General features: G+C 44.9%; 1 protein-coding gene across 2 annotated transcripts in view; it reads left to right on the forward strand.

Annotated features, from left to right (window-relative positions):
- Window positions 1-27,088, forward strand: part of LOC121573756 (unconventional myosin-XVIIIa) — a 115,293-nt gene that overhangs the window by 70,421 nt on the left and 17,784 nt on the right. The window contains exons 22-39 of one of the 2 annotated variants that reach the window (XM_041885981.2): window positions 3,953-4,096; window positions 4,319-4,408; window positions 6,822-6,941; window positions 7,107-7,221; window positions 8,418-8,545; window positions 8,668-8,822; window positions 9,758-9,881; window positions 10,020-10,220; window positions 10,301-10,411; window positions 10,959-11,063; window positions 15,672-15,818; window positions 16,071-16,184; window positions 18,004-18,120; window positions 18,428-18,511; window positions 19,927-20,064; window positions 20,467-20,652; window positions 20,742-20,884; window positions 21,509-21,553. In XM_041885981.2, the coding sequence (XP_041741915.1) occupies window positions 3,953-4,096; window positions 4,319-4,408; window positions 6,822-6,941; window positions 7,107-7,221; window positions 8,418-8,545; window positions 8,668-8,822; window positions 9,758-9,881; window positions 10,020-10,220; window positions 10,301-10,411; window positions 10,959-11,063; window positions 15,672-15,818; window positions 16,071-16,184; window positions 18,004-18,120; window positions 18,428-18,511; window positions 19,927-20,064; window positions 20,467-20,652; window positions 20,742-20,884; window positions 21,509-21,553 (2,267 nt within the window). The remainder of the gene's footprint in view (window positions 1-3,952; window positions 4,097-4,318; window positions 4,409-6,821; window positions 6,942-7,106; window positions 7,222-8,417; window positions 8,546-8,667; window positions 8,823-9,757; window positions 9,882-10,019; window positions 10,221-10,300; window positions 10,412-10,958; window positions 11,064-15,671; window positions 15,819-16,070; window positions 16,185-18,003; window positions 18,121-18,427; window positions 18,512-19,926; window positions 20,065-20,466; window positions 20,653-20,741; window positions 20,885-21,508; window positions 21,554-27,088) is intronic. The other variant, XM_041885982.2, reaches the window with a different exon arrangement.

A 27,088-nucleotide genomic window follows, 5' to 3' on the forward strand; every position in this document is an offset into this window, starting at 1 on the left:
CTTAAACCACTCAAGTGTTGCTTTAGCAGTATACTTAGGGTCATTGTCCTGCTGGAAGGTGAACCGCCGTCCCAGTCTCAAATATCTGGAAGACTGAAACAGGTTTCCCTCAAGAATTTCCCTGTATTTAGCGCCATCCATCATTCCTTCAATTCTGACCAGTTTCCCAGTCCCTGCCGATGGAAAAACATCCTCACAGCATGATGCTGCCACCACCATGCTTCACTGTGGGGATGGTGTTCTCGGGGTGATGAGTGGTGTTGGGTTTGCACTAGACATAGCGTTTTCCTTGATGGCCAAAAAGTTCAATTTTAGTCTCATCTGACCAAAGTACCTTCTTCCATATGTTTGGGGAATCTCCCACATGCCTTTTGGCGAACACCAAACGTGTTTGCTTATATTTTTCTTTAAGCAATGGTTATTTTCTGGCCACTCTTCCATAAAGCCCAGCTCTGTGGCGTGTACGGCTTAAAGTGGTCCTATGGACAGATACTTATCTTTGGTCTCTGCCTCTGATTAATGCCCTCCTTGCCTAGTCTGTGAGTTTTGGTGGGCGGACCGCTCTTGGCAGGTTTGTTGTGGTGCCATATTCTTTCAATTTTTAAATAATGGATTTAATAGTGCTCTGTGGGATGTTCAAAGTTTCAGATATTTTTTTATAACCCAACCCTGATCTGTACTACTCCACAACTTTGTCCCTGACCTGTTTGGAGATCTCCTTGGTCTTCATGGTGCCGCATGCTTGGTGGTGCCCCTTGCTTAGTGGTGTTGCAGACTTTCAGAACAGGTGTGTATATACACTGCTCAAAAAAATAAAGGGAACACTTAAACAACACAATGTAACTCCAAGTCAATCACACCTCTGTGAAATCAAACTGTCCACTTAGGAAGCAACACTGATTGACAATAAATGTCACATGCTGTTGTGCAAATGGAATAGACAACAGGTGGAAATTATAGGCAATTAGCAAGACACCCCCAATAAAGAAGTGGTTCTGCAGGTGGTGACCACAGACCACTGCTCAGTTCCTATGCTTCCTGGCTGATGTTTTGGTCACTTTTGAATGCTGGCGGTGCTTTCACTCTAGTGGTAGCATGAGACGGAGTCTACAACCCACACAAGTGGCTCAGGTAGTGCAGCTCATCCAGGATGGCACATCAATGCGAGCTGTGGCAAGAAGGTTTGCTGTGTCTGTCAGCGTAGTGTCCAGAGCATGGAGGTGATACCAGGAGACAGGCCAGTACATCAGGAGACGTGGAGGAGGCCGTAGGAGGGCAACAACCCAGCAGCAGGACCGCTACCTCCGCCTTTGTGCAAGGAGGAGCAGGAGGAGCCCTGCAAAATGACCTCCAGCGGGCCATAAATGTGCATGTGTCTGCTCAAACGGTCAGAAACAGACTCAATGAGGGTGGTATGAGGGCCCGACGTCCACAGGTGGGGGTTGGGCTTACAGCCCAACACTGTGCAGGACGTTTGGCATTTGCCAGAGAACACCAAGATTAGCAAATTCGCCACTGGCACCCTGTGCTCTTCACAGATGAAAGCAGGTTCACACTGAGCACATGTGACAGACGTGACAGAGTCTGGAGACGCCGTGGAGAACGTTCTGCTGCCTGCAACATCCTCCAGCATGACCGGTTTGGCAGTGGGTCAGTCATGGTGTGGGGTGGCATTTCTTTGGGGGGGCCGCACAGCCCTCCATGTGCTCGCCAGAGGTAGCCTGACTGCCATTAGGTACCGAGATGAGATCCTCAGACCCCTTGTGAGACCATATGCTGGGTGCGGTTGGCCCTGGGTTCCTCCTAATGCAAGACAATGCTAGACCTCATGTGGCTGGAGTGTGTCAGCAGTTCCTGCAAGAGGAAGGCATTGATGCTATGGACCGCCCGTTCCCCAGACCTGAATCCAATTGAGCACATCTGGGACATCATGTCTCGCTCCATCCACCAACGCCACGTTGCATCACAGACTGTCCAGGAGTTGGCAGATGCTTTAGTCCAGGTCTGGGAGGAGATCCCTCAGGAGACCATCCGCCACCTCATCAGGAGCATGCCCAGGCGTTGTAGGGAGGTCATACAGGCACGTGGAGGCCACACACACTACTGAGCCTCATTTTGACTTGTTTTAAGGACATTACATCAAAGTTGGATCAGCCTGTAGTGTGGTTTTCCACTTTAATTTTGAGGGTGACTCCAAACCCAGACCGCCATGGGTTGATAAATTTGATTTCCATTGATAATGTTTGTGTGATTTTGTTGTCAGCACATTCAACTATGTAAAGAAAAAAGTATTTTAATAAGATTATTTCATTCATTCAGATCTAGGATGTGTTGTTTAAGTGTTCCCTTTATTTTTTTGAGCAGTGTATATACTGAGATCATGAGACACTTAGATTGCACACAGGTGGACTTTATTTAACTAATTATGTGACTTCTGAAGGTAATTGGTTGCACCTGATCTTATTTAGGGGCTTCATAGCAAAGGGGGTGAATACATATGCACGCACCACTTTTCCGTTATCTTTTTCATTTCACTTGACCAATTTGGACTATTTTGTGTATGTCCATTACATGAAATCCAAATAAAAATCAATTTAAATTACAGGTTATAATGCAACAAAATAGGAAAAATGCCAAATGGGATGAATACTTTTGCAAGGCACTGTAACATCCTTTTCAGAAGTAACAATTTCTCTTTGAACGTGTATGCCTTTCTCCTCTCTCCCTCGTAGTGGAGGGGGCATTTGGAAAACAGGATGTTTTCTTTTGAAACACACACAGCCCAGTGTTCCATTTTGTGTTCTCTTTCCTGACATATACCTCTGGCAGCCAGGGGCAATTGAACAGAGCAGCCGATGGGCTTCTTAATGAAGCGCTTGTTTTAAGTCTGGGAGTGCGGTGCTGAGTGGAAGCAGGTGGCGTGGGCTGGTGCTTCTCCTGCACAGTCAATAAGTGCTCAGTCTTCACATGCACAGTGCATGTATGCATGCTCACCACACACACACAAACTCACGCACAGGCACACCCACACCTCGGGCAAGGAGAAAGACCCAACAAACCAAAGCTATCACCCTGCAAATGACATCCACCCCTAGTCCTAGATTATTGTCTGAATCTTGGCCCAGGATTCACATCCTCTCTCCAGACTGATATACAGTAGACAGACATACCCTCTCAATATGAATAGCCTTGTGTTTATTCTCGTCTTACAAGTGGCCTAATCTTCTGTTTGCCTTATTCATTATGGTCTAAACATCACAAATGAGTCCTGTTGAATGTGTCTGTCTTAGATTTGCTGAATGTAGCATTGTGTTTCGGCTTTCATGGTGTGACAAATCCTAATTGGCCTTCGGGGTGGAATGCTGAGAATATTGTGTTGCTCTAATTGGGTTTTGCCATAATCTGCCGTTACTAGAGATGCTCCGGCACAAGCCGCATGGAAATCGTGTAACACTTGGAATCGGCTGCCAAGATGTATTGATTTAATTAATCAAAAGAGCTTCCAGCCTTGGAACATGCTCTGTAGTAGCAACCCTCCAGAGAAGGCTGACTGACGAGGCCTGGTTGGTTAGTCGATTCTGCAAAACAATATGGGATTCCATCAATTCTGTGTGTCAAGAACATGGAGGCTAATAGGGCTAGGGTTTCTCAAGATCAGAAATGGCACGTTATTCAATATACATGTGGGGTTCAGCGAGAGTGAATCACATTGGACTTTAGACTGATAATACTAATCTGATGAGATATTCATTCTCTACAGTTAAGACCAGAGATCCACGCAACACACTGACGATCTCTGTACTCTGTAGGCCTAGTAGAGATGGCTCTGCAGCACTACCTCTGCACTGTACTGCATTATGCTTCCACTCACTCCTCTGCATTCCCACTCTCAGCCCCATACAGTACAGACCAGTATGGTCACACCCACTCTTTCTCTCTGTGTGCTGACCAGACCCATGACCTGGCCATCCGCTGCATCCAGAAGAACATCACAAAGAACAAAGGAGTGAAGGGCTGGCCCTGGTGGAAGCTGTTTACCACCGTACGGCCCCTCATTGAGGTGCAGCTCACAGAGGAACAGATCCGAGGAAAAGACGTGAGTGTCTCTCTCTGTACTATACATGTTAGCCTGTTTAGCCATCCAACCTCACACCCACTGCAAATCTGATTCAAGTCTCCAGAATTGCTGTATGATGTCAGCTGGGAGTGATGAATATCTCCTTAGTGTTGCATAGGATTCCAACATGGTTACCTCAGCTGTTTTTACTGTCTCTTTCCCATTCTTATAATTTTCATTGTACTGTATGTTCTCTTCCAGGAGGAGATCCAGCATCTAAAGGGGAAGCTGGAGAAGACTGAGAAAGAGAGAAACGAACTGAGACTGAACAGTGATCGACTGGAGAGCAGGGTGAATCTCCTGGGGCCTTTCTTCTATGCACTGCTTTCTGGGAGAGCATTTGCTTCAGAAGTGGTAGACAGTAGCTCAGTCTAGGGCTGTTGCGGTGACTGTATTACCTGACGTATTACCGCCACACCGGCGGTCACGAGTCATGAAGGGAGTCAAATTCCACGTGACCTTTTAGTCACGGTAATTATGCTTCTCCAAGCTGCTGATGGTCATTAGAAGCCTACCAAACTTGCTTACTGCCTGGTACTCAGCACTCTATTGTCCCTCTAATCACTCTGACATCAATGCAAATGTGTTCGAAAATCGAATCAAACACTTCATGAGAGCCCATGAGTTTATGTTGCGCAACATTTCTATAAGCTATGCAATAAAATTTTTACATTTTACATTTGTCATTTAGCAGACGCTCTTATCCAGAGCGACTTACAGTTAGTGAGTGCATACATTTTCATACTGGCCCCCCGTGGGAAACGAACCCACAACCCTGGCGTTGCAAGCGCCATGCTCTACCAACTGAGCTACAGGGGACAATTGCATGAGGAAACAGAGTGATGGCCTCTACTAAATAGAGGAGGATCCCATCAGCTTTCTGTAGGCTAGGCCTACTATAGTTAATTCTCAACTTTCCTAATATTAAGCACATTGCTTATCTTTAAAACAGGAGTATAGCCTACCTGGCTGGCATGAAAATGAACCACGGGAAAGGCGCCCTCCATTTAAGTGCATAGATGACATTTATTATTTCCCGCCGCCCCTGTTTCTAGACAGGTGCATGATAATTGTCCATTCTAAATCAAAGCAAATTTCACACATTATTTAGTATATGTAAAGACAAGATTAAATCAAGAATAGTCTGATGGGTGACAATATTTGCCTATCACTTGTGAATTATATATGATATATTATCACTTGTGAATCATAGTCGCACACCTCATGTAACCTAGCCCATAGGCCTATATGTCTTGATAAGTGGCCAAAAAACGTCTTAAAATTAAGCTTTACAAGGGATTTAGAGCCTAACTGGCATACATAAGCAGCGCGTGAGTTTGATGTTTGGGGAAGATAATTTTCAACATAAAAATGCACCTTTACAATAAAAGCATTTATATGCATAATCGCATTTGCGGTCACTTTTGATAATGGTGTTTTCCCGCTAATGGAACATACCCGCTTATAGCCTACTGCCATGTGCACATTGCTGCGCTTATAATGTGAAGAAATAGCCTAATAGTTTATCAACATTTTAAGCTAAACGTTCTGATCTGTTGTGTCAGCCATATTGCGTAAAAAATGTTTTTTTTTTTATGTTAGTGTTTGTATTAATGTGGGATCTATTGCATCCCACAACTGTCCCAGACTATGTTTGGAATATTTACTTCTTGCACAGAATAAAATAGGTAGATTTTTTTTACTATGGGGGATAGTAGATTGACATAGGCTAGTGCTTTTGATGTTCATTAGGCTTACTCATCTTGTTGGCTGATGAAAAGTAAATGTGGACAGTTCTTCCAATATCTTCAATATGCACCTCGGAATTGGATAAGGAATCGCACAGTTGCATCCCCGATTTGAATGAAGATCATCATTAGTCGCATCATGCAGCTTTAAAATGTATTAAAAATCTAAACATATAGCCCAACGTTTGTAGAACAACTAAAGTTACATTAATAACTCTAACTTAAGCATATAGGAGTACCTATTTCTTTGTTAACTGCTCAACACAGAATAGCTGCATGTGCGCACTCCCTCAAATCGTTTGGAGAAAATATTTATATTTTATTCTGTTTTGTTAAATTGTATTCTTCATACTATAAAATAATGCCACGGAATTCTAAGCACATTTTGTCTGCTAAATGAACTAGTGTAGCCCACAGCCATTTGGCATAGCCACATCAGCACCTAACATAAGGACAACTCAGAGAATGCTATTCTGTTCTTCTGAAATAGACTACATTTTCTTCATATCATGCTTCTTTAGACCTGTCTAAAATAAATAATGGATTTATTGTGAAGGTGTAAGCTATATTACATGGATTTATTATACTTTTTAAAATGTAATGTTCCAAAGGTCTGCATCAGTGGCTTATAGGCTATGTGTGGAAGCCAGGAGATGCTAAGTGTGTTTGTTAAATTAATGGTAAATTACCCTGAGACCGACAGTTATTTGCTTGACAATCACCGGCTGATTACATTTTGTGACCGCCACAGCCCTAGCTCAGTCATACTGGCTTTATTCACCAGAAGCTGTGTCAGGTTATCAACTCAAACAGTCCACCGTTGTTCATTGTTTGACTCCGTCTGTGATAAGAAAAGTAGTCTGAGGATATCACTCTCAGGCTTCATAAGGAAGCCTTTTTATGGTGAGTAGGCCGGGCCATGGGGCATATACATTGACTGCTGTGTGTTCCTCCAGATCTCAGAGTTGTCAGCGGAGCTTGCAGACGAGAGGAACACTGGAGAGTCGGATTCCCAGCTGCTGGAGACCGAGACGTCTGAGAGACTGAAACTGGAGAAAGACATAAAGGACCTACAGGTACAGACCGACACATGCGCACTCACTCACTCTTGAGGAGCTGTACTTAACCTACTGTTGACTAGTCAATTTTTTTTCTCAGTGAGCCTAAGTAATAGGACATGTAAGTTGGTGCATGGACGTAATATTTAGTAGAGGGAATATTCAATATTCTGTCTACCGTAGGCTATGTTTGACTTGATGAAGAAGCAGATGGAGTGTATGGAGATAGAGGTGATAGAGGCTCGTCTCATCAGAACAGCAGAGCTCAACGGGGACGTGGACGATGATGACGATTCAGGTGAGTTCTTCTGATGCCTAATGACTATCTACACAAAACTCACTGTAGGCATGGCGACTATTCAGTTGTAATTATGGCTGAGGAAAGGAAATGCATTTGACTACTTGTAAAAGAGGATACCCATGTATTACATAGTAAAGACTAGGATGTAAATTGCAACTTCTGTTTTTTCAGAGGCAAACAGACACAGCTTAGAAAGTGGCCCATGGTATTTAATAGTTCCAAGCTGGTAATATGAAGGGTGTTGTGTGACTCATCAGTAGTACATTATTTGAGACTACATACAGTAGGAGAATTGGGTCAAAAGTTGCATAATGACATAAATTGCCCATGAATTGGCCCATCTTCTATGGATTTACAGGTGTGGGATTAAGATGCCCACTGTCAGGCCTTAGTCCTTTCTCTCTTTCTCTCTGATCTCCTTCTGCACTTACCAAGGCATCATGCTGTGAGTTTATTGTCCTTGAGTCTCTTTGTCCCTAAATCAAGGCGATCGAGTACCCAGCCCCCACACCCTCAGGAATAAAGCCAGAGTTTGAAGGTTTCAGATAAATGAGAAAATAATATTGTGGATCAGAGCCGGTGGCCCCTTGAAGCTGTCAATATGCTATATATATGCAAATGTCTGTTCGTAGTGGAAAGCTACAGTGTTCCTGTGTGAAGGGGGAATGGAGAGCCTCTCAAACATCTGAGAAATGAACCTGGACACGCCTCTAGTCTCCACTGCTCTAGTGTAGATAGGCTCTGACAGCCACTGCTCTGGGCCCAGTTAGAGCTCTATATGCCATATTAGGTTCTGCCTCTCCACTAAACCCTTACAGATTCTATAGTCTGTTTCAATGGTGTCCGGTCAATCTTTAAAAGTATTTACTGGTAGTTGATGAACTTTGAATGTCATCTTACCTTGAGACGATATCTTCAGGGATATTCTTGTTCCCTTGTTGAGTTTCTTGAAGCTTTTTCCACTTGTATTGTCAAGTCATGATGAAGAGTTTGGTAGAAGAAAAGTTTGTCTGTTATTGGCAACATGTGTATGTGAGAGACACTGCAAATCTTCTAAATCCTAATGATCCTCAGCAGCGTTGAGCCTCGTTCAGTCAGCCAGTCCAGCATTAGAGGATCGGTCACTCCAAATGTCACATGGTCTGTCTCGGTCACTCCCTGACCTTATGTACTGTCACTGGTCTGTCCCACAGGAGGAGAGTGGCGTCTGAAGTACGACCGAGCCATCCGGGAGACTGAGTTCACCAAGAAGAGACTTCAGCGGGATTTTGAAGACAAGCTGGAGACGGAGCAGCAGAGTAAAAGAACTCTGGAGAGGAGGGTATGGCCTGGGTGTTACACTCATTCTGGCCTTACCATGTATTACTCTGGTGCACATATTCACCGGAGTTATGTTCATATGCATCATAACATTCATACGTGTGTGTGTGTGTGTGTGTGTAGCTGACGGACCTGCAGGCGGACAACGATGAGGTGCAGCGCTCTGTGCAGCAGCTGAAGAAGAAGTGTAGCAGACTGACGGCTGAGCTGCAGGACACCAAGCTGCACCTGGAGGGCCAGCAGAGCCGCAACCACGACCTGGAGAAGAAACAGAGGAAGTATGTACACGCACCCACTCGCAGGCACACGCGCGCACACACACTTATACACAAGAGCAAAGCCTTCATTCAACAGCTCTGGTTTTAGAACAATTACTATATAAATAATTTTCAAAGAAACTTCCATTTGGACACATACAGCACTAGATGCCTTACCATCCAGAAGAGTGAGAAGTGAGAAACCTGTTTCTTTTGTCTCCTGAAATGTTCTTACATACACTAGCTGACCTACCCAGGAGACAAATAAACATTTCTTCATTTGAACAGAGAATAGAGACAGGCTGTAATCTGTGTAATTGCATTAGCTGAGAAAATGAGTCAGATTTTAGCACTTGAGAGGTTTGTGCTGTGGCAGAACGTGATCTCTCCCCTGGGGCTAATTGAAGATGCTCTGTGGGAGTAATCATTTTCAGCTGTGCAAAGCCGAGGACCGCTTCTCTTAGAGAAGAAAGAAGAGAATTAAGGGACCTGACAGTTAGAACACTTCACAATGCAGTTGAACACTCCTAAGTGTGGCTGCCCCAGACATTTGAATAGAACATTATGGTCATGATGAGAATGCTATTGTAAATTAACAGCCCACTGTTAACATTTAAAGCTGAGTGCTGATAATGAGTCTAGAATGGAGGCTGTACTCTTAGTAATAGTCCTCAGTGGGATGAGAGGAGGTGAAATGGTTCCTCTTATTGCAGTGAATTAAGTTCTAAGTGATTTAATTCAACAAATGGGCCTGCTTAAATATTTGATCTTAGACTGAAAGTGTTGTTGCTTGCGTCATCAAATCTTCTACTTCATTCATAGCATCCAACAACCTATTGGATGAAAATGATCTGTAATATTGATGATTTATTGGGTTTGTCTGTAAGACCGAACTCAGTGGAGAGTGAAGGAGAGGTCTGTGTATGAAGGCTTGTCAGTAGTGTTATGTGTTGCAGGTTTGACTTGGAGCAGAGCCAGTCCCAGGACGAAGTGCTGAGCGAGAGGACACAGAGAGAGAAGCTGGGCCGGGAGAGAGACATGATGACCGGGGAACTGTTCAGTCTGCGCCAGCAGCTGCAGGTACAACCTGGACACAGATGATAGATCACAATGTAATCGTTCCCCCTGGGGAGTCCATGTCCTCTGTATGTCTGGCCTAGTCCAGGAGTCCTCTGAGTGTCCATGTCTCTGTGCTGCCCCCTGCCTGCCTGCCTTCAGGACAAGGACATGGACCTGTGTGCCGTCCAGCTGAAGGTGGAGCATCTGGAGGTGGAGCTACAGGACCTGTCCTCCCAGGAGTCCAAGGACGATGCGTCGCTGTCCAAGACCAAGAAGACGCTCCGCGACCTGGAGGCCAAGGTCAACGACCAGGAGGAGGAGCTGGACGAACAGGCTGGGACCATCCAGATGCTGGAGCAGGTGAGGAAAGGAAGAATACAGAGCCCATATAGAAGTTTTCGGTCTAGAACTGTCTATTTGTTTGTGTGTGTGTCCTTCAGGCCAAGCTGCGTCTGGAGATGGAGATGGTGAGTCTGAGGCAGACCCACTCCAAAGACATCGATGGCAAGGATGAGGAGGTGGAGGAGATCAGGCAGTCCTGCAGTAAGAAGGTAGGACGGATGCACATAATATGTGACTGATGTATTTTCCACAGCAGGCCTATTTGTGATTTTATCACCTATGCATAACCTCACCACTTTAGAGTAACAACATGCCAACCCATGTCACGTATACAGCAAACAGCTCTGACCGGCACGTCAACAAACACACACATTAAATGTGTAGGCAATCATGTGTCAAATTACACTACACTCTGAATTCAGTCATGGCATGACAACCAGATCTGGTAATGGCTGTCGACTTGACATGTTGTTTGGAACGTTTTGAGGACATACTTCTAGAATTACACATTTGCAGGGAACTTCTTACACACAGTAATTTCACATTGACAGTCAGACATATAATGCCACATGTAGTATGACATTGATCTGGCCCTCTAACCTTAGACCTATGAGGACAACATGTGGTGTGATAGATGTTGGTGGGTGACACTGCAGTGATGGTCATCTGTCAGCCTGTCCCAATGACTGTGTAGTTCCTGTCCTGAGTCTACTGACCTCCCTCCTGTCTTGTCTTGTCGGTCTGTCCATCCTACAGCTGAAGCAGATGGAGGTACAGCTGGAGGAGGAGTATGATGACAAGCAAAAAGTCCTGCGTGAGAGGAGAGCGCTGGAGGCCAAGCTACTGTCTGCCCAGGACCAGGTACACCATCACACTGTCACTGACCACTGTGTGTGTGCGTCACACATGGGTTCAAATGTTGTACAAATGTTGTCACATGGGTTGGATATAATATTTCCCCCATCGTTTCCTATGACCGAAAAGAGCTTCTGGACATCAGAACAGCAATCACTAACCTCGATTTGAATGAATAATTCTACTTCAATGACTCGGCCGCACTGGACATATTGCTCACCCAGGACCAGGTCCTAATCCCAGACACACTGCTCACCCAGGACCAGGTCCTAATCCCCGACACTCTGAAGAGGAAAAGACAGAGATATAGAGGCTGACTTGGGGGCAGCCTGACGAAACTATGGAGGAGAGTAAATAAACCCCCTCTACCCTCTGTTCTATTGCCGAATGTACAATCACTGGAGAACAAACTGGACGAGCTCCGTTCCAGACTATCCTATCAACGGGACCTGAAGAACTGTAATATCCTGTCTTTCACGGAGTCGTGGCTGAACGAGGACACGGTTAATATAAATCTAGCTGTTTTTTCTATGCATCGGCAGGACGGAACAGCAGCGTCTCGTAAACTTAAGGGCAGGTGTGTGTTTCTTTGTTAACAACAGCTGGTGCACAACCTCTAATATTAAGGAAGTCTCAAGGTTCTGCTCGCGTGAGTTAGAATACCTCATGATAAGCTGTACCAAGAGAGTTTTCATCTATAATTTTCTTCCCTGTCTACTTACCACCACAAACAGATGCTGGCACTAAGGCTTTAATGCAGGGAGACTTAATGCAGGGAAGCTGACATTCGTTTTACCTCATTTCTACCAGCTTGTCACCTGTGCAACTACAGGGAACTCTAGATCACCTTTACTCCACACACAGAAACGCATACAAAACGCTCCCTCACCCTCCATTTGGGAAATCTGACTAGAATGCTATCCTCCTGATTTCCTACTTACAAGCAAAAACTTCAACAGGAAGTACCAGTGACTCGCTCAATTCGGAAGTCGTCCGATGAAGCGGATGCTAAGCTACAGGACTGTATTTCTAGCACAGACTGGAATATGTTCTGGGCTTCATCCGATATTGTTGAGGAGTTTACTATATCAGTCACCGGCTTCATTAATAAGTGCATTGAAGATGTCGTCCCCACAGTGACCGTATGTACATATCCCAACCAGAAGCCATGGATTACAGGCAACATCCGCACTGAGCTAAAAGCTAGAGCTGTTGCTTTCAAGGAGTGGGACACTAACCTGGGCGCTTATAAGAAATCCCGCTACACCCTCCGACGAATCATCAAACAGCCAAAGCGTCAATACAGGACTAATGTCAAATCCTACTACACCGGATCTGATGCTCGTCGGATGTGACAGGGTTGCAAACTATCACGGATTACAAAGGGAAACCCAGCCATGAGTGCCCAGTGATACGAGTCTACCAGACAAATTTAAATGCCTTCTATGCTCCCTTCGAGGCAAGCAACACTGAACTATGCGAGAGATGCTGTTCCGGACGACTGTGTGATCATGCTAAGGGTGGGAAATTAACCTTTTGGTCCACCAGCCACTGTGGCAGGTAGATTTAAAGAAATCTACCAGCCACTCAAATTTGTTTTACCAACCGTCATTTGTTTTGCCCCATAATTACACCAAAAACATACAAAATAAACGGATGAGCATGCTTTGTTTTTCTAAAACAAGAAATGTATTACTAGTAATAAGTAAAGGGGTGTGTTGCTTCTACAACTGAACATCAAGAATCAACAAAATGCCTACCCATCCACAAAAGGCTGAGTGATGTGGCTTATTTATTATTATAGTTCAGGGCTCTACGCTGACATTTTTTACAAGGAGTACATGATGTGCTTCTAAGTAGAAATGTAGAAGCACACAAATATATCTAGGAGAACAAATTAATGTATTTGTGTGTTTTAATTATAAGAAATTACAACGTTTTTAGGAATGATCCATGCTCAATCAAGCACAATCATTAGGTGAGACAAAAATGTTCAGCTGCCCCTTTACCATGGTAACTTGGGCACTTGCTGGTCTGTGATTAAAAAAATCTCTGACTGGAACGTCTTCCTAGCAGCAGACAGTTGCAGCGAACTCAAACTAACATTGAAAAACAACCAACTGGCCAAAAAACATGAGGACAAAGTCACACTTTAGTAGCCTTTCTTGTCAATTCGACCAACTTCTACATGTGGCCTTTGGATAAAAAAAAGGAATGTTCCCAAATGCTCTATGTGACCACCTGCCAACGTGGCTGGTGAAATAGACATTCTTACCCGCCAATGACAAAATTGACCCACATTTGGCGGGTGTTAATGTTCAACCCTTATCATTCTCCGTAGCCGATGTAAGACCTTCAAACAGGGCCAGATAGATTACCAGGGCGTGTACTCAGAGCATGCGCTGACCAGCTGGCAAGTGTCTTTACTGACATGTTCAACCTCTTCCTGACCCAGTCTGTAATACCTAAACATTTCAAGAAGACCACCATAGTCCCTGTGCCCAAGAATGCGAAAGTGTAACCTGTCTAAATGACTATCGCCCCGTAGCACTCACATCTGTAGCCATGAAATACTTTGAAAGGCTGGTCATGGTTCACATCAACACCATTATCCCAGATACCCTGGAGCCACTTCAATTCGCATACTGCCCCAACAGATCCACAGATGACACAATCGCTATTGCACTCCACACTGCCCTTCCCACTTGGACAAAAGGAGCACCTACGTGAGAATGCTGTTCATTGACTACAGCTCAGCATTCAACACAATAATGCCTTCAAAGCTCATCACTAAGCTAAGGTCCCTGGGACTGAACACTTCCCTCTGCAACTAGATCTTGGACACTTCCTGACAGGCAGCCCCAAGGTGGTGAGGGTAGGCAACAACTCATCCGCCACACTGACCCTCAACACGGGGGCCCTTCAAGGGTGTGCGCTTAGTCCCCTCCGTACGACTCCAACTCCATCATTAAGTTTGCGGAGGACACAACGGTGGTAGGTCTGATCACTGAAGACGACGAGACAGCCTATAGGGAGGAGGTCAGAGACCTGGCAGTGTGGTGCCAGGACAACAACCTCTCCCTCAATGTCAGTAAGACAAAGGAGCTGATCGTGGACTACAGGAAATGGAGGGCCGACCACGCCCCCATTCACATCGACTGGGCTGTAGTGGAGCAGGTCGAAAGCTTCAAGTTCCTCTGTATCCACATCACTAAGGATCTATCATGGTCCAAACACACCAACACAGTCGTGAAGAAGGCACAACAATGCCTCTTCCCCCTCCGGAGGCTGAAAAGATTTGGCATGGGCCCTCAGATCCTGAAAAAGTTCTAAAGCTGCAACATCGAGAGCATCTTGACTGGTTGCATCACCACTTTTATGGCAACTGCTTGGAATCCGACCGCAAGGCGCTACAGAGGGTAGTGTGTACGACCCAGTACATCACTGAGGCCGAGCTCCCTGCCATCCAGGACCTCTATACCAGGCGGTGTAAGAGGAAGGCCCAGACTGTGCTCTCTGCTACTGCATGGCAAGCGGTACCAATGCATCAAGTCTGGAACCAACAGGACTCTGAACAGCTTCTACCCCCAAGCCATAAGACTTCTAAACAAGACTGCTATTTAGCTAATCAAATGGTTACCCGGACTACCTTCATTTTCCCTTTTTTGCACCAACTCTCTTGCACTGATTCTATGCACACACACACTGGACTCTACCCACACACTCACACACACACACTTTCACATATGCTGCTGCTACTGTCTATCTATCCCGTTGCCTAGTCACTTCACCCCTACCTATATGTACAATACATAGCTATCTCAATTACCTCGTACACCTGGACATCGTCTCGATACTGGTACTCCCTGTATATAAACATGTTATTTTCTAGCCATGGTATTTTTATTCGTTATTCACAGTGTATTTATTCCTTGTGTCACTTTCAATTTTATATATATTTTTTATCTTAACTCTGCATTGTTGGAAATGGACCCGTAAGTAAGCATTTCACTGTTAGTCTACACCTGTTGTTTACGATGCATGTGACCAATAAATACCTTTGAATTTGATTATTTGTTATTTAAATACTTGTTTTATGTGTATTTGAGTTTTCAAATAATGTGGCCCGAATCAGCTACTTCTATTGGAAGTATTTGAAAGTATTTTCAAATAATTTCCTATAAATAGCACACGATTTGAAAATATTTTCAAATCCTTATTTCCAAATAGATTATTTGAAATACCAAAGAGACCTGGGTTCAAATGCATGGGAATATTTTAATATTTGTATTTGAAAATAGTTTGTTTTTGAGTATTTCTAAATGTCTTTGAAAGTAATTGAAAGGTCCTATTTCAATTTGAACCAAGGTCAATTTGAACCGAGGTCTGGTGTGTGTTGCGTGTGTAGTGCATTTTTTCGTGTGTGTGGGCGAGCCGTGAATATGTGTGCCCACCACTTTAACCTTGATGTTGTCTGGGAATACTGATTATTATGTCCCACAAGTTCATCACAACAAGATCTACCTCTGTGTCTTGTATTGGGCTCTGATAGTTTGCTGTGAGGTGGGAGCTCATGGTGAACCCAGTAGTTACTGTTTAGGGGTTCTACTCTAGGTGGGCTGCAGGGACGTGGAGACAGAGAAGAGGCTGAGGAAGGACCTGAAACACACCAAAGTGCTGCTGGCTGACACCCAGATCATGCTGGACCACCTGAAGAACAACGCCCCCAGCAAGAGAGAGACCGCCCAGCTCAAAAACCAGGTACACCACCATACATTACGCTAAATGGCCCATCTTATTATCATCTTGTCAATCTGGTACTTTAGTGACATTCTGACAGCTCTACCACTACAAATGATCCTGTCAAAATGAATTGCGCTTGCTCTCCTGATCAAGGACAGGGTGTTGAGTTTTCTGATTTCGGAAGATCCTGATTTAGCTTTTCGCCCTGACCCTCACCTTGTAATCCTCTCTCCCCCTCTCTTCTCCCTCCTGCTATATCTCCCTTCACAGCTGGAGGAGTCCGAGTTCACATGTGCGGCGGCGGTGAAGTCTCGTAAGGGCATGGAGATGGAGATCGAGGACCTGCACATCCAGATGGAGGATGTGGTCAAAGTCAAGATGTCGGTGAGTGAGATCCTTCCGTTGCCAAGATCGTTTTGAGAGGAGTCCCTACCATTATAGCTGCCTAATGCCTACTGTGAACTGCACACAGAGTACGGAGGACGTGCACATCAGTGTGCTGCATTTCCATTTCCTTTTAAAGGAAAATACCCCTCAAAAACTATATTTTGGTGTTTATTTCATTAGTCCACTGTTGTATACACCACGAGTCTCCCTCCTACATCCCTCTGTGTGTCTCAGCCAGGTGTTCATTGTGTAGAGACAAAGAGTGGAGGTTCAAACCTGTAATCTCTGCAACACTACACACCAAATGACCTTGTGTAATTACAGCGTTTTATCACGTTTTAGATGGCACAACAAAAACAAACCACAGTGTTATTAGAAACAGCAGGCGAGCCTGTTGCATCTTTTACTCCCCCTTTCACACACGGCAGACTATTTTAATATTGTGTAAAAACACTGCCATGAAAATGTACACATCTTTCCCCACCATCATGGAACATTGAAATGATAAGTATTTTTTTCTGGAAATGTTGCATTTCTCGGTTATGTGCTAATGGATTAATTAACTGTTTATATTTTTTGTCCTCATTAATCCGTTCCATAATCATCTCCCCAGGAGAGTGCTCTCTGTGATTTAGAGAAAATTATGGGAGGAGAGTGACACTTGTGGTCCTCTGGGGAGGGCAGAAAGTCATGACGGCCCTGTAGTCTGAACTGCTAATTGGTGCGTTTATGGCTATGAAAGGTCTTCTAAATGTCTCTAGTTTGGGAAGGCATACTGAGAGGCTGGGTGTGTAGTGGGCAGTACTATTGTATATGTGAATATACAGTAAATTATATATACATCACACTTGACTTAAAATGTTTATCTGACGCCATAAAGATAATTAAAATATACAAGCAAGCATTAGGCATAATGGAGTAATTCAGAGTTCACCCTGTACAGATACAAATTACCACAAAGATCATACATCCATATAGATAGCATCAGAGTCTCCTCAGTGAACAAGTTTCAGATAGCTACCATACATTCTATCACAGTAGTCAGTCCTCTGTATACTGTAACAGAGATACATTTTGGCCCCCTCAGAGGGGAAAGGGCTGACTAGTCCTTGGGCATTGTCCTTTGTTTTCCAGGTGACAGAGAGCACATAAATTAGGGCCGAGCCTACAGGTGTCTTTCCCTTCAGAGAAGATCGGATGATCTGCCTTAGGACACTAGTGCCAATACATGGTGCTTTGGCCACACAGGTCTGTCTGAAGGCCTAAATGACCCAATCAGGTTTTATAGTAAATCACACTAATCCACCACCAGGGCCAGGCCACGGGTTGATATCCATTTAGATGGCCATTCAACACTGCTTGGGTCTGGGACTGGCCGGCTGATGGCCATTCAACACTGCTTGGATCTGGGACTGGCCAGCTGATGGCCATTCAACACTGCTTGGGACTGGCCAGCTGATGGCCATTCAACACTGCTTGGGTCTGGGACTGGCCAGCTGATGGCCATTCAACACTGCTTGGGACTGGCCAGCTGATGGCCATTCAACACTGCTTGGGTCTGGGACTGGCCAGCTGATGGCCATTCAACACTGCTTGGGACTGGGACTGGCCAGCTGATGGCCATTCAACACTGCTTGGGTCTGGGACTGGCCAGCTGATGGCCATTCAATACTTATTGGGTCTGGGACTGACCAGCTGATGGCCATTGATTACTTTCACTGGCTCTGGTTGAAAAACAGCTTGATATTAGGTGATAAAGTTTGCCTTTCTGTCTCTTGCTCTCTCTCTCTCTCTCTTTCTCCCCCCTCTCTCTCAGCTTGAGGAGCAGGTGTCACGTCTGCAGAGGGAGAAGAACGACCTGCAGTCTCGTATGGAGGAGGACCAGGAGGACATGAACGAGCTGATGAAGAAACACAAGGCTGCCGCCTCCCAGGTAACCCTGCCCCCAACACCCACACACCCTCTTTTCTATAGACCTGCACTGTAACTATGGCACATACATCCCTCTCAGCTACCGTATTGGGACGTTAGAGATAAATGCCACTAAATAGCATTCAGAGAGATTAAATCTGTTCCACAAGAGATTATATTAATTATAATAAGATTGCGACAATATATATTATTTGGAATACTTTACTATTGGATATTAACCCACCTCCTAAGAAGAAATACCTACGTTCAATGTTACCATTCCACATAAGAAACTACTGTAACTGTCTCTTGTGCGTTTGTGATGTCAGTCTGCCAGAGACCTGGCCCAGATCAGTGACCTGCAGGCCCAGCTGGAGGAAGCCATGAAAGAGAAGCAGGAGATCCAGGACAAGGTACACATTACAACACAAACTGCCATGGCTGCCCGCCAGGGGAACCCCGATCCCACTGAATGTCCCCCACCTATCCCCCTCCACCCATCCCTGTCACACCTATCTACAAATAAAATCAAATGTTAATCGTCACATACACAGTTCACAGCAGGTATAAACAGTGCAGTGAAATGCTTACTTTCAGGCTCCCTCAACAGTGCAGTAGAATGTCAATCAATCAAATCTAAAATAACAAGTAGAAGTAAGTAGTAAGAAAAAGAATAAAGCTGATATGTACACAATAATAGGATATTCAGTATAAATTATGAATGTGTAACATCGAGTATGACTGTGTTTACAAATATAAAGTGGATAGTGTCTTTGTCTGCAGTTTAATAAATGGAACAGCAGCGTTGACTGTGTGTGTATGCTTGTGTGTACGGGTTGGATGTGTGGATAGTCAATGCAAATAGTCTAAGATGCAGGTCTGAGCAGGTACACAGCTAGGGTTAGCTGTTCACCAGTCTGATGGCCTGGTGGTAGAAGCGGTCTCGGAGCCTGTTGGTCTGAGACCCGATGCGCCGATACTGTTTGCCAGATGTTAAGAGGGTCATCAGACTGGCTCGGGTGACTGGAGTCCTGCACATTCGTCAGCCGCTCAGAGGACAACATGCCCTCAGCACAGTCATACATGTTGTCCTACACTATTACCTTGACCTTTACCTGGAGAGGCTCAGAGCTCTGTCTGTGTGCTTAGTGCCTGATCTTACCGCTAACACTGCTGGCTGTAAGGGGGTTTTAAGAGCTGCCACCAAAGGCAGCAATAGATAGCCATCTAAATCCTGTAGCCCTGTAGTGATTAACAGATCCACTATGATAGGAACACTGTGTTCTTTAATCACATGAAAGGCCAGCTCCAAATCCTCCTATCAGATGCAAAGCTCCTCATTAGTAGCCCTGGTGCATTTTGGGTACTTTTATTTAGTGTATCTCTTTCATCCTCTTATCAGTTATGAGAAAAGTCTTAAGATGGAACAAGTTTGCAAAGCATTGATCTTCTTCCCCTCCACAAAGCTGTGTAGTGGAATCTGTGATCGTTATTCAGGCCTGGTTCTCCACCTCTCCTTCTGGCCATTACAGGCTACTGGGGTTATGTTATTCTTGGCTTATTGGATATTAACATTAGATACGCATAGCATGTAGGGCAACAATAATGCTGGCTAGATTCCCATAAATTCAGCTGGGAGAGATGCTATTCACAATGCAGATGAAGGGAAGAGGAGAATGTATTTATTTTTGCCATAAACACTCATCTGTTGTAAAAGTATGGCGGCCTAGTATTGATTAGAGAAGAGAGAGGTCTGTTGTGTAGGGCAGAGTGGGGGTGTTCAGAGCGGTGTAAATAGTACTCTTCTGTGTGTATTGCCCCCCTCCAGATGCAATCCCTGCATAGCCAGCTGGAGTTCCAGGAGCAGTCAATGGTGGAGAAGTCCCTGGTAAGCAGGCAGGAGGCCAAGATCCGCGAGCTGGAGACCAAGTTAGAGTACGAGAGGACCCAGATCAAACGCCTGGAGGTGAGACGAGGGAGGTAGAGAGGGAATGGGAGAGAGAGAGGAAGGTAAAGGGAGGTAGCGAGGGGGTGGGAAAAGGAGGGAGGGAGAGTTTTGTTTGTGTGTGTGTGTGAGCAAGTGAGAGAGAGGGGCTTGTATGTGGGAGGTAGAGGGAAAGCTGTGAGGCCACATTTGGGTCATTGACCAAATTTTACGACAGCCATACTATCTTTCTCTGGCCAGCTGTGATTTCTTCACACCTGGGCTCAATTGAAATTCTCAGTGGCCTCAATTTAACCCTTCTCCAACTACATTAACCACAAACTTCAAAGTGAAATTTGTTCCGGCACCTATGCAGGACGTCTCAGCTGTGTGTTCAATGAGGTTCTAGAAAGTTCTGACCCGGTTCCGTCTCCTCGTCCCCAGAGCCTGACGGGCCGTCTTAAGGAGAACCTGGAGAAGATGACAGAGGAGAGAGACCACCGCGGGAACGGCGAGAACAGGGAGAAGGAGCAGAACAAACGCATGCAGAGACAGATGAGGGACATCAAAGAGGAGATGGCTGAGCTGTCCAAGAAGGAGGCTGAGGCCAGCCGCAAGAAGCACGAGCTGGTAAGGAAGAGCGTGCAGTCCACATTTGTGGGGTGGGGCAAGCGTTTTGGGGTGACGGTCACTAGTTCTGTGTCATCCTGACCCAATAGGACATGGACATAGAGAGTCTGGAAGCAGCCAATCAGAGCCTGCAGGCGGACCTCAAACTGGCCTTCAAGAGGATCGGAGACCTGCAAGCTGCCATCGAGGACGAGATGGTCAACAGCGACGGAGAAGATGACCTCATAAACAAGTAGGTCCCTCCCTCTCTCCTGAAGGATGGTTTATCTTAGTAATAAAATTGTCAGAAAACACCTGTTCATTATTTTGACCAGATTTTGTAGTTTCTCCACATTCTTCTCTTCTTTTCTCTCTTTCCTCTCTCTTCCCTCTCTTTTCTCCTCTCAGCTATTGTATCCTCTCAGCTATTGGTCAATGATCCTGGTTTAATCTGCTCCCCTGTGCTAATTGTTTTTCCTCTTGTTTAGCTGCCTGCTGAGGTCTCTTTATGGGCAGATTCAGGGTTACACTACCTCTGAGCACCACTGAAGTAAACATGGCAGCCATACATGGCCTCTGAGAATGAGTTTAGACTCCCTCTTCCCTTTTAAAACAATGGGGTCAGAGAGAGAATGAGTGAGTTGGTATTCTGAATCAATGCCCAAAACTGTGCAGTATGGATGATGTTCATCAGATCTTCTGCAGCAGTTGTTTTCAGGCTTATTGTCCTCTTTTCGCGAACAATGTAGCTCCATCTATCCTGAGGCACACTACATCCCCGGGTTGTTATTTTTCACAATCTGTTGGCTGTATTTCTTATTTTCTGTTTCTCTCTTTTCCCCTTTTTTTGTTGTTTCCTCTCCCACTAATCGGCCAGTTTACAAGGCATGGTGACAAAGTATCAGAAACGAAAGAACAAAACGTGAGAATGGACAATGCATCCATTATCTTTCTCAGTATTGTTTGATTTCCTGGTTTTAAAATCACTGCCACACAAGAGAATGGTGCTGTATTCAGGAGACATTGCACTTCTGCTGTTTATGATGACATTTTGAGCAGAAGGAACTTGGTTCAAATTACTGTAAGGTTAACGTCTCTATCTTACTGTTTGAGGGATTCTCACCGCTGTGGAAAATTAAAAACAAATAGAATACCTGAAGATACTGCATCACTTTCCCATGAAATATCATTAGCCATTGTCCTGTTTACACAACAACCATGGACCTCTGCCCTGCATCCTGTGTTATGTGACATGCCATTCTACATGCATGCATTTAATACTTTCAATAACCAACCTATTAACTCATTTCATTGCATTTAAGAGCATTGTTACTTTTCTCTACAGTACAACCTATTGATAACACAAGGGCAATTCCACTCCAGGCGGGAGCGGAAAATATTTTTGGTATTTCAGATTGTTCTGGCAATTCTCAGATTGGAACTTCATTTGGAGGAAGGATGTTTAATATTGTATTACAAATTATTTTTGAGAAAATCATGATGAAATTGGTTATTTCAGGCCCTTTTTAAACCGATATATGCCTCCTAATGGTGTCATACTCCTTAGTGTTCTCTCAAATATGGGGTATGTAGATTCTGAAATACAAGTGTTCATTCCCGAGTGGCACAGCGGTCTAAGGCACTGCATTTCAGTGCTAGAGGCGTCACTACAGACCCTGGTTCGATTCCAGGCTGTATCACAATCTGGCCGTGATTGAGTCCAATAGGGCGGCACATAATTGGCCCAGCGTCATCCGGGTTTGGCCGGGGTAGGCCGTCATTGTAAATAAGAATTTGTTCTTCACTGACTTGCCTAGTTAAATAAAGGTTAAATAAACTAAATAAAATAATTTCTTTACATTGTTTGTAACCATATACTTTTCAAAAGTCAAATTTCCAGAGTCGGCTCTCTGGTACTTTTAATGAGGTGATCAATTTTATACATATACATTTATAGTGATGGGATGATTGATAACGGAGCGCCAATGCTCGTTTCAAATAAACATTATCATGTGATCAATGACGTCTTGAAGCTTAGTTTGATCACGTGGTTTTTCAAACAGTGTGTTGAAAAATGCAAAATCCCACTGATTTCGCCGTGGTTCCAGTATCTTCGATTCCAAGTTGCTTTCAAACACCAACCTCTACTGGACACCGTACTTCCAATGTAGTAAGGATTTTTTCATGTAGCATCACTTGAACGGTATTCCTAACAGGTAGAGTCGGGGTCTCGGGGACCAGAACCATTCACAGACAACAGGGAATGGGGTCGAATCCCTGCGAAGGGATATTATTTTGAAAATCGTTTTTTTTGACACCACACTTTCTGCACATTGTTCAAACAATTAGTTGTATTTAGTAAAGTATAAGCTTCTGTCTTAAGCATCCTAAATAATGCCATAGATTCACCATTTGTGATAGCAAATAAATTGGATTCACAGCAACAAAAAAAAGGGAAGCATGATGGAAGGTGTGAACCTGCTCTGGTAACTGATTGTAGGCTACTAGACTTGTGACTAACATGCTGACTAGACCAGGCACGCGTGTGCGTTCACCATCGCGTGCATGTTGATTTTGTACATCCATCAAAACGAACTCTGAACCAACTGTATTAATTTGGGGACAGGTCGAAACACATGAAACATTCATGGACATTTAGCTAGCTAGCTTGCTGTTGCTAGCTAATTTGTCCTGGGATATAAACATTGGGTTGGTATTTTACCTGAAATGCACAAGGTCCTTTTTTTCTGGATCTTTGTAGAATTTTACCCAATTTTGAGTCACACAAAATCGTGTGTTCTCTACTTCGTCGTCTTTTTGCGGTTGGCAACCAAATTTCAGGTGCATTACCACCAACAACTGGACTGTGGACCTCAGTTCCTTTTTCAATCACCTACATGGAAATATGCTCCTAAAAACCACTGAGGAGATGGGAGAGGTGGGACTTGCGCGTGTCAATGAGCGTCTGCGTAGCCAGGCGCTAACATAGAACTTGGTTCTATTTTTGATGCTTGACGCTCTGCATGTCCCACCTCTCCCATCTCCTCATTATTTTTTTGGAGCATATACCCTCGTGGGTGATTGAAAAATTAACTGAGGTCCATATCCAGTTGGTGGTGATAATGCACCTTAAAGTTGGTTGCCAACCGCCATATCCAAGATGGCGTAGCAGTGCGGTCGTGTTCTTTGTTGCGTGTCTGTAAATAGCCTGTTTTTGTTTGTATTTTTTGTATTTTTCGTACATATTTCCCTATCACACTTTTCATCCTTCTACAAAATATACTTTCCTGCAACCCGCCTCACTCAATGTGGAACGGATTCTATTATTGACTTACCTTTTATCTAGAATCTCCAGTTGAAACTAGCTAACTAGCTACTTGCTATTAGCCACCGTTAGCGGTTTTCACCCAGAACATCAGATTTTTCTGCCGGAATAATTGAATCACTGGACATTAATCACCGGATCGCAACTAGCTAGCCGCAACCGAATGGATGTTGCTGTTTGGCTAATCACCACTGCCCCCGATGCAAGCACCAGTTAGCCTTGAGCTAGCCTAGAGCCAGGCCCATATCCCGGCTATCTACCTCTCTGTCTACCGGACGGGAGTAGCCAGCTAACTAGCTACTTGCTATTAGCCACCGTTAGCGGTTTTTCACCATTGTCCGTGGCCTGCACTACCTACCAGCCAGCTCTAGCCTGGACTATTATTCGGCCAGTCTTCACTGTCTGCACAGCGCGTTATCAACCCAGAACATATCTGTTTTTCTGCCAGAATCACTGAATCACTGGACCTTTAACACCGGATTCATCGCTACTAGCTAGCTGCAACCAAATGGACGTTGTGGTTGGCTAATCAGCCCTGAGCTAGCCTTGAGCCAGGCCCATCTCCCGGCTATCTACCTCTCTGTCAACCGGACTTGACCTCCTAGTGTTGACTCGGAGCCCCGCCGATCCAACACGACTGGTCTGCCGACGAAATCGTCTGATGTGGTTACAACAGGCTTCCCGTTACGACGTCGACCACGAAGATCCATCTGCTAGCCCCGGCCTGCTAGCACACGCTAGCCGTGGCCTCTTGCTCACTAGTGCTATAGCAGCCCCCGAACTCCTATTGCTGTTCACCGGACCTTATGATAACTCAGCTATACAGCTGATGCCTGCTGGACTGTTCCTTTTTACGGTACCGCATCCTGTTTATGTTTAGCCTCAGCCCAAACTTTGTCGCCATTACCAGCTGTTGTCTTAGCTTTCTCGAATTACACCTGTGATTGTTTTATGCCTCTCTCCCATGTCAATATGCCTTGCTTATTGCTGTTTCGGTTATTTCTTATTGTACTATTTCACTGTAGATCCCCCAGCCCAGCTAAACCTGCCTTAGATAGCTCCTTTGTCCCACCCCCCATACACACGGAGACCGACTCAATCGGTGCCTCCAGTGATGCTATCTCTTTCATCGTTACCCAACGCTTAGGTTTACCTCCACTGTACTCATATCCTTCCGTATCCTTTTCTGTACATAATGCCCTGAATCTGCCCCATTTATTCTCTGTACCCAACGCACTAGAAGACCAGTACTTAAAGCCTTTAGCTGTATACTTATTCTACTCCTCCTCTGTTCCTCTGGTGATGTAGAGGTTAACCCAGGCCCTGTAGCCCCCAGTATCACTCCTACTCCCCAGGCGTTATCATTTGTTGACTTCTGTAATCGTAAAAGCCTTGGTTTCTTGCACGTTAACATCCGAAGCCTCCTCCCTAAGTTTGAGTTATTCACTGCGTTAGCACACTCCGCCAACCCTGATGTTCTAGCAGTGTCTGAATCCTGGCTTAGGAAGGCCACCAAAAATTCAGAAATGTCCATCCCCAACTACAACATTTTCCGTCTCGATAGAACTGGCAAAGGGGGTGGGGTTGCAATCTACTGTAGAGAGAGCCGCAGAGCTCTATCATACTATCCAGGTCTGTGCCCAAACAGTTTGAGCTTCTACTTCTAAAAATCCACCTTTCCAGAAATGTCTCTCACTGTTGCCGCTTGCTACAGACCCCCTCAGCCCCGAGCTGTGCCCTGGACACCATATGTGAACTGATTGCCCCCCATCTATCCTCAGAGTTCGTACTGCTTGGTGACCTAAACTGGGATATGCTTAACACCCCGGCCAACCTACAATCTAAACTAGATGCCCTCAATCTCACACAAATTATCAACAAACCTACCAGGTACAACCCTAAATCTGTAAACATGGGCACACTAATAGATATCATCCTGACAAATGTACCCTCTAAATACACCTCCGCTGTCTTCAACCAGGCTCTCAGCGATCACTGCCTTATTGCCTGCGTCCGTAATGGGTCCGCGGTTAAACGACCACCCCTCAACACTGTCAAATGCTCCCTAAAACACTTTACCGAGCAGGCTTTTCTAATTGACCTGGCCTGGGTATCCTGGATGGATATTGACCTCATTCCGTCAGTAGAGGATGCCTGGTTGTTCTTTAAAAGTGCTTTCCTCTTAATCTTAAATAAGCATGCCCCATTCAAAAAATTCAGAAATAAGAACCGATATAGCCCCTGGTTCTCCTCAGACTTGACTGCCCTTGACCAGCACAAAAACATCCTGTGGCGTACTGCATTAGCATCGAACAGCCCCCGAGATATGCAACGTTTTAGGGAAGTCAGGAACCAATATACACAATCAGTTAGGAAAGGAAAGGCTAGCTTTTTCAAACAGAAATGTGCATCCTGTAGCACTAACTCCAAAAGGTTTTGGGACACTAAAGTCCATGGAAAATAAGAGCACCTCCTCCCACTGCACTGAGGCTAGGAAACACTGTCACCACAGATAAATCTTATACAATAGAGAATTTCAACAACCATTTTGCTACAGCTGGCCATGCTTTCCACCTGGCTACCACTACCTCGGCCACCAGCTCTGCACCCTCTGCTGCAACTTGCCCATGACCCCCCCGCTTCTCCTTCACACAAATTCAGACAGCTGATGTTCTGAAAGAGCTGAAAAGTCTGGACCCCTACAAATCAGCTGGGCTAGACAATCTGGACCCTTTCTTTCTAAAATTAGCCGCCGAAATTGTCGCAACCCCTATTACTAGCCTGTTCAACCTCTCTTTCGTAACGTCTGAGATCCCCAGAGATTGGAAAGCTGCCGCGGTCATCCCCCTCTTCAAAGGGGGTGACACTCTAGATCCAAACTGTTATAGACCTATATCCATCCTGCCCTGCCTTTCGAAAGTATTTGAAAGCCAAATGACACCTAGATGTCTGTATCATGTTCATAGATCATAGTCTTACGGGAGACATGTATAGGTCTAAAAAGGGCCTAACATTTTCTCAAATAAGATTTTCTCAAATGGTTTGTGATAATGTAAAAAGCATTTCAAACATCCTTCCTCCAAATGAAGTTTCTATGTGAGATTTGCCCGAACAATCTGAGATACCAAAAAA

Source organism: Coregonus clupeaformis, chromosome 9 (assembly GCF_020615455.1).
Source record: "Coregonus clupeaformis isolate EN_2021a chromosome 9, ASM2061545v1, whole genome shotgun sequence".
NCBI lineage: Eukaryota > Metazoa > Chordata > Actinopteri > Salmoniformes > Salmonidae > Coregonus > Coregonus clupeaformis.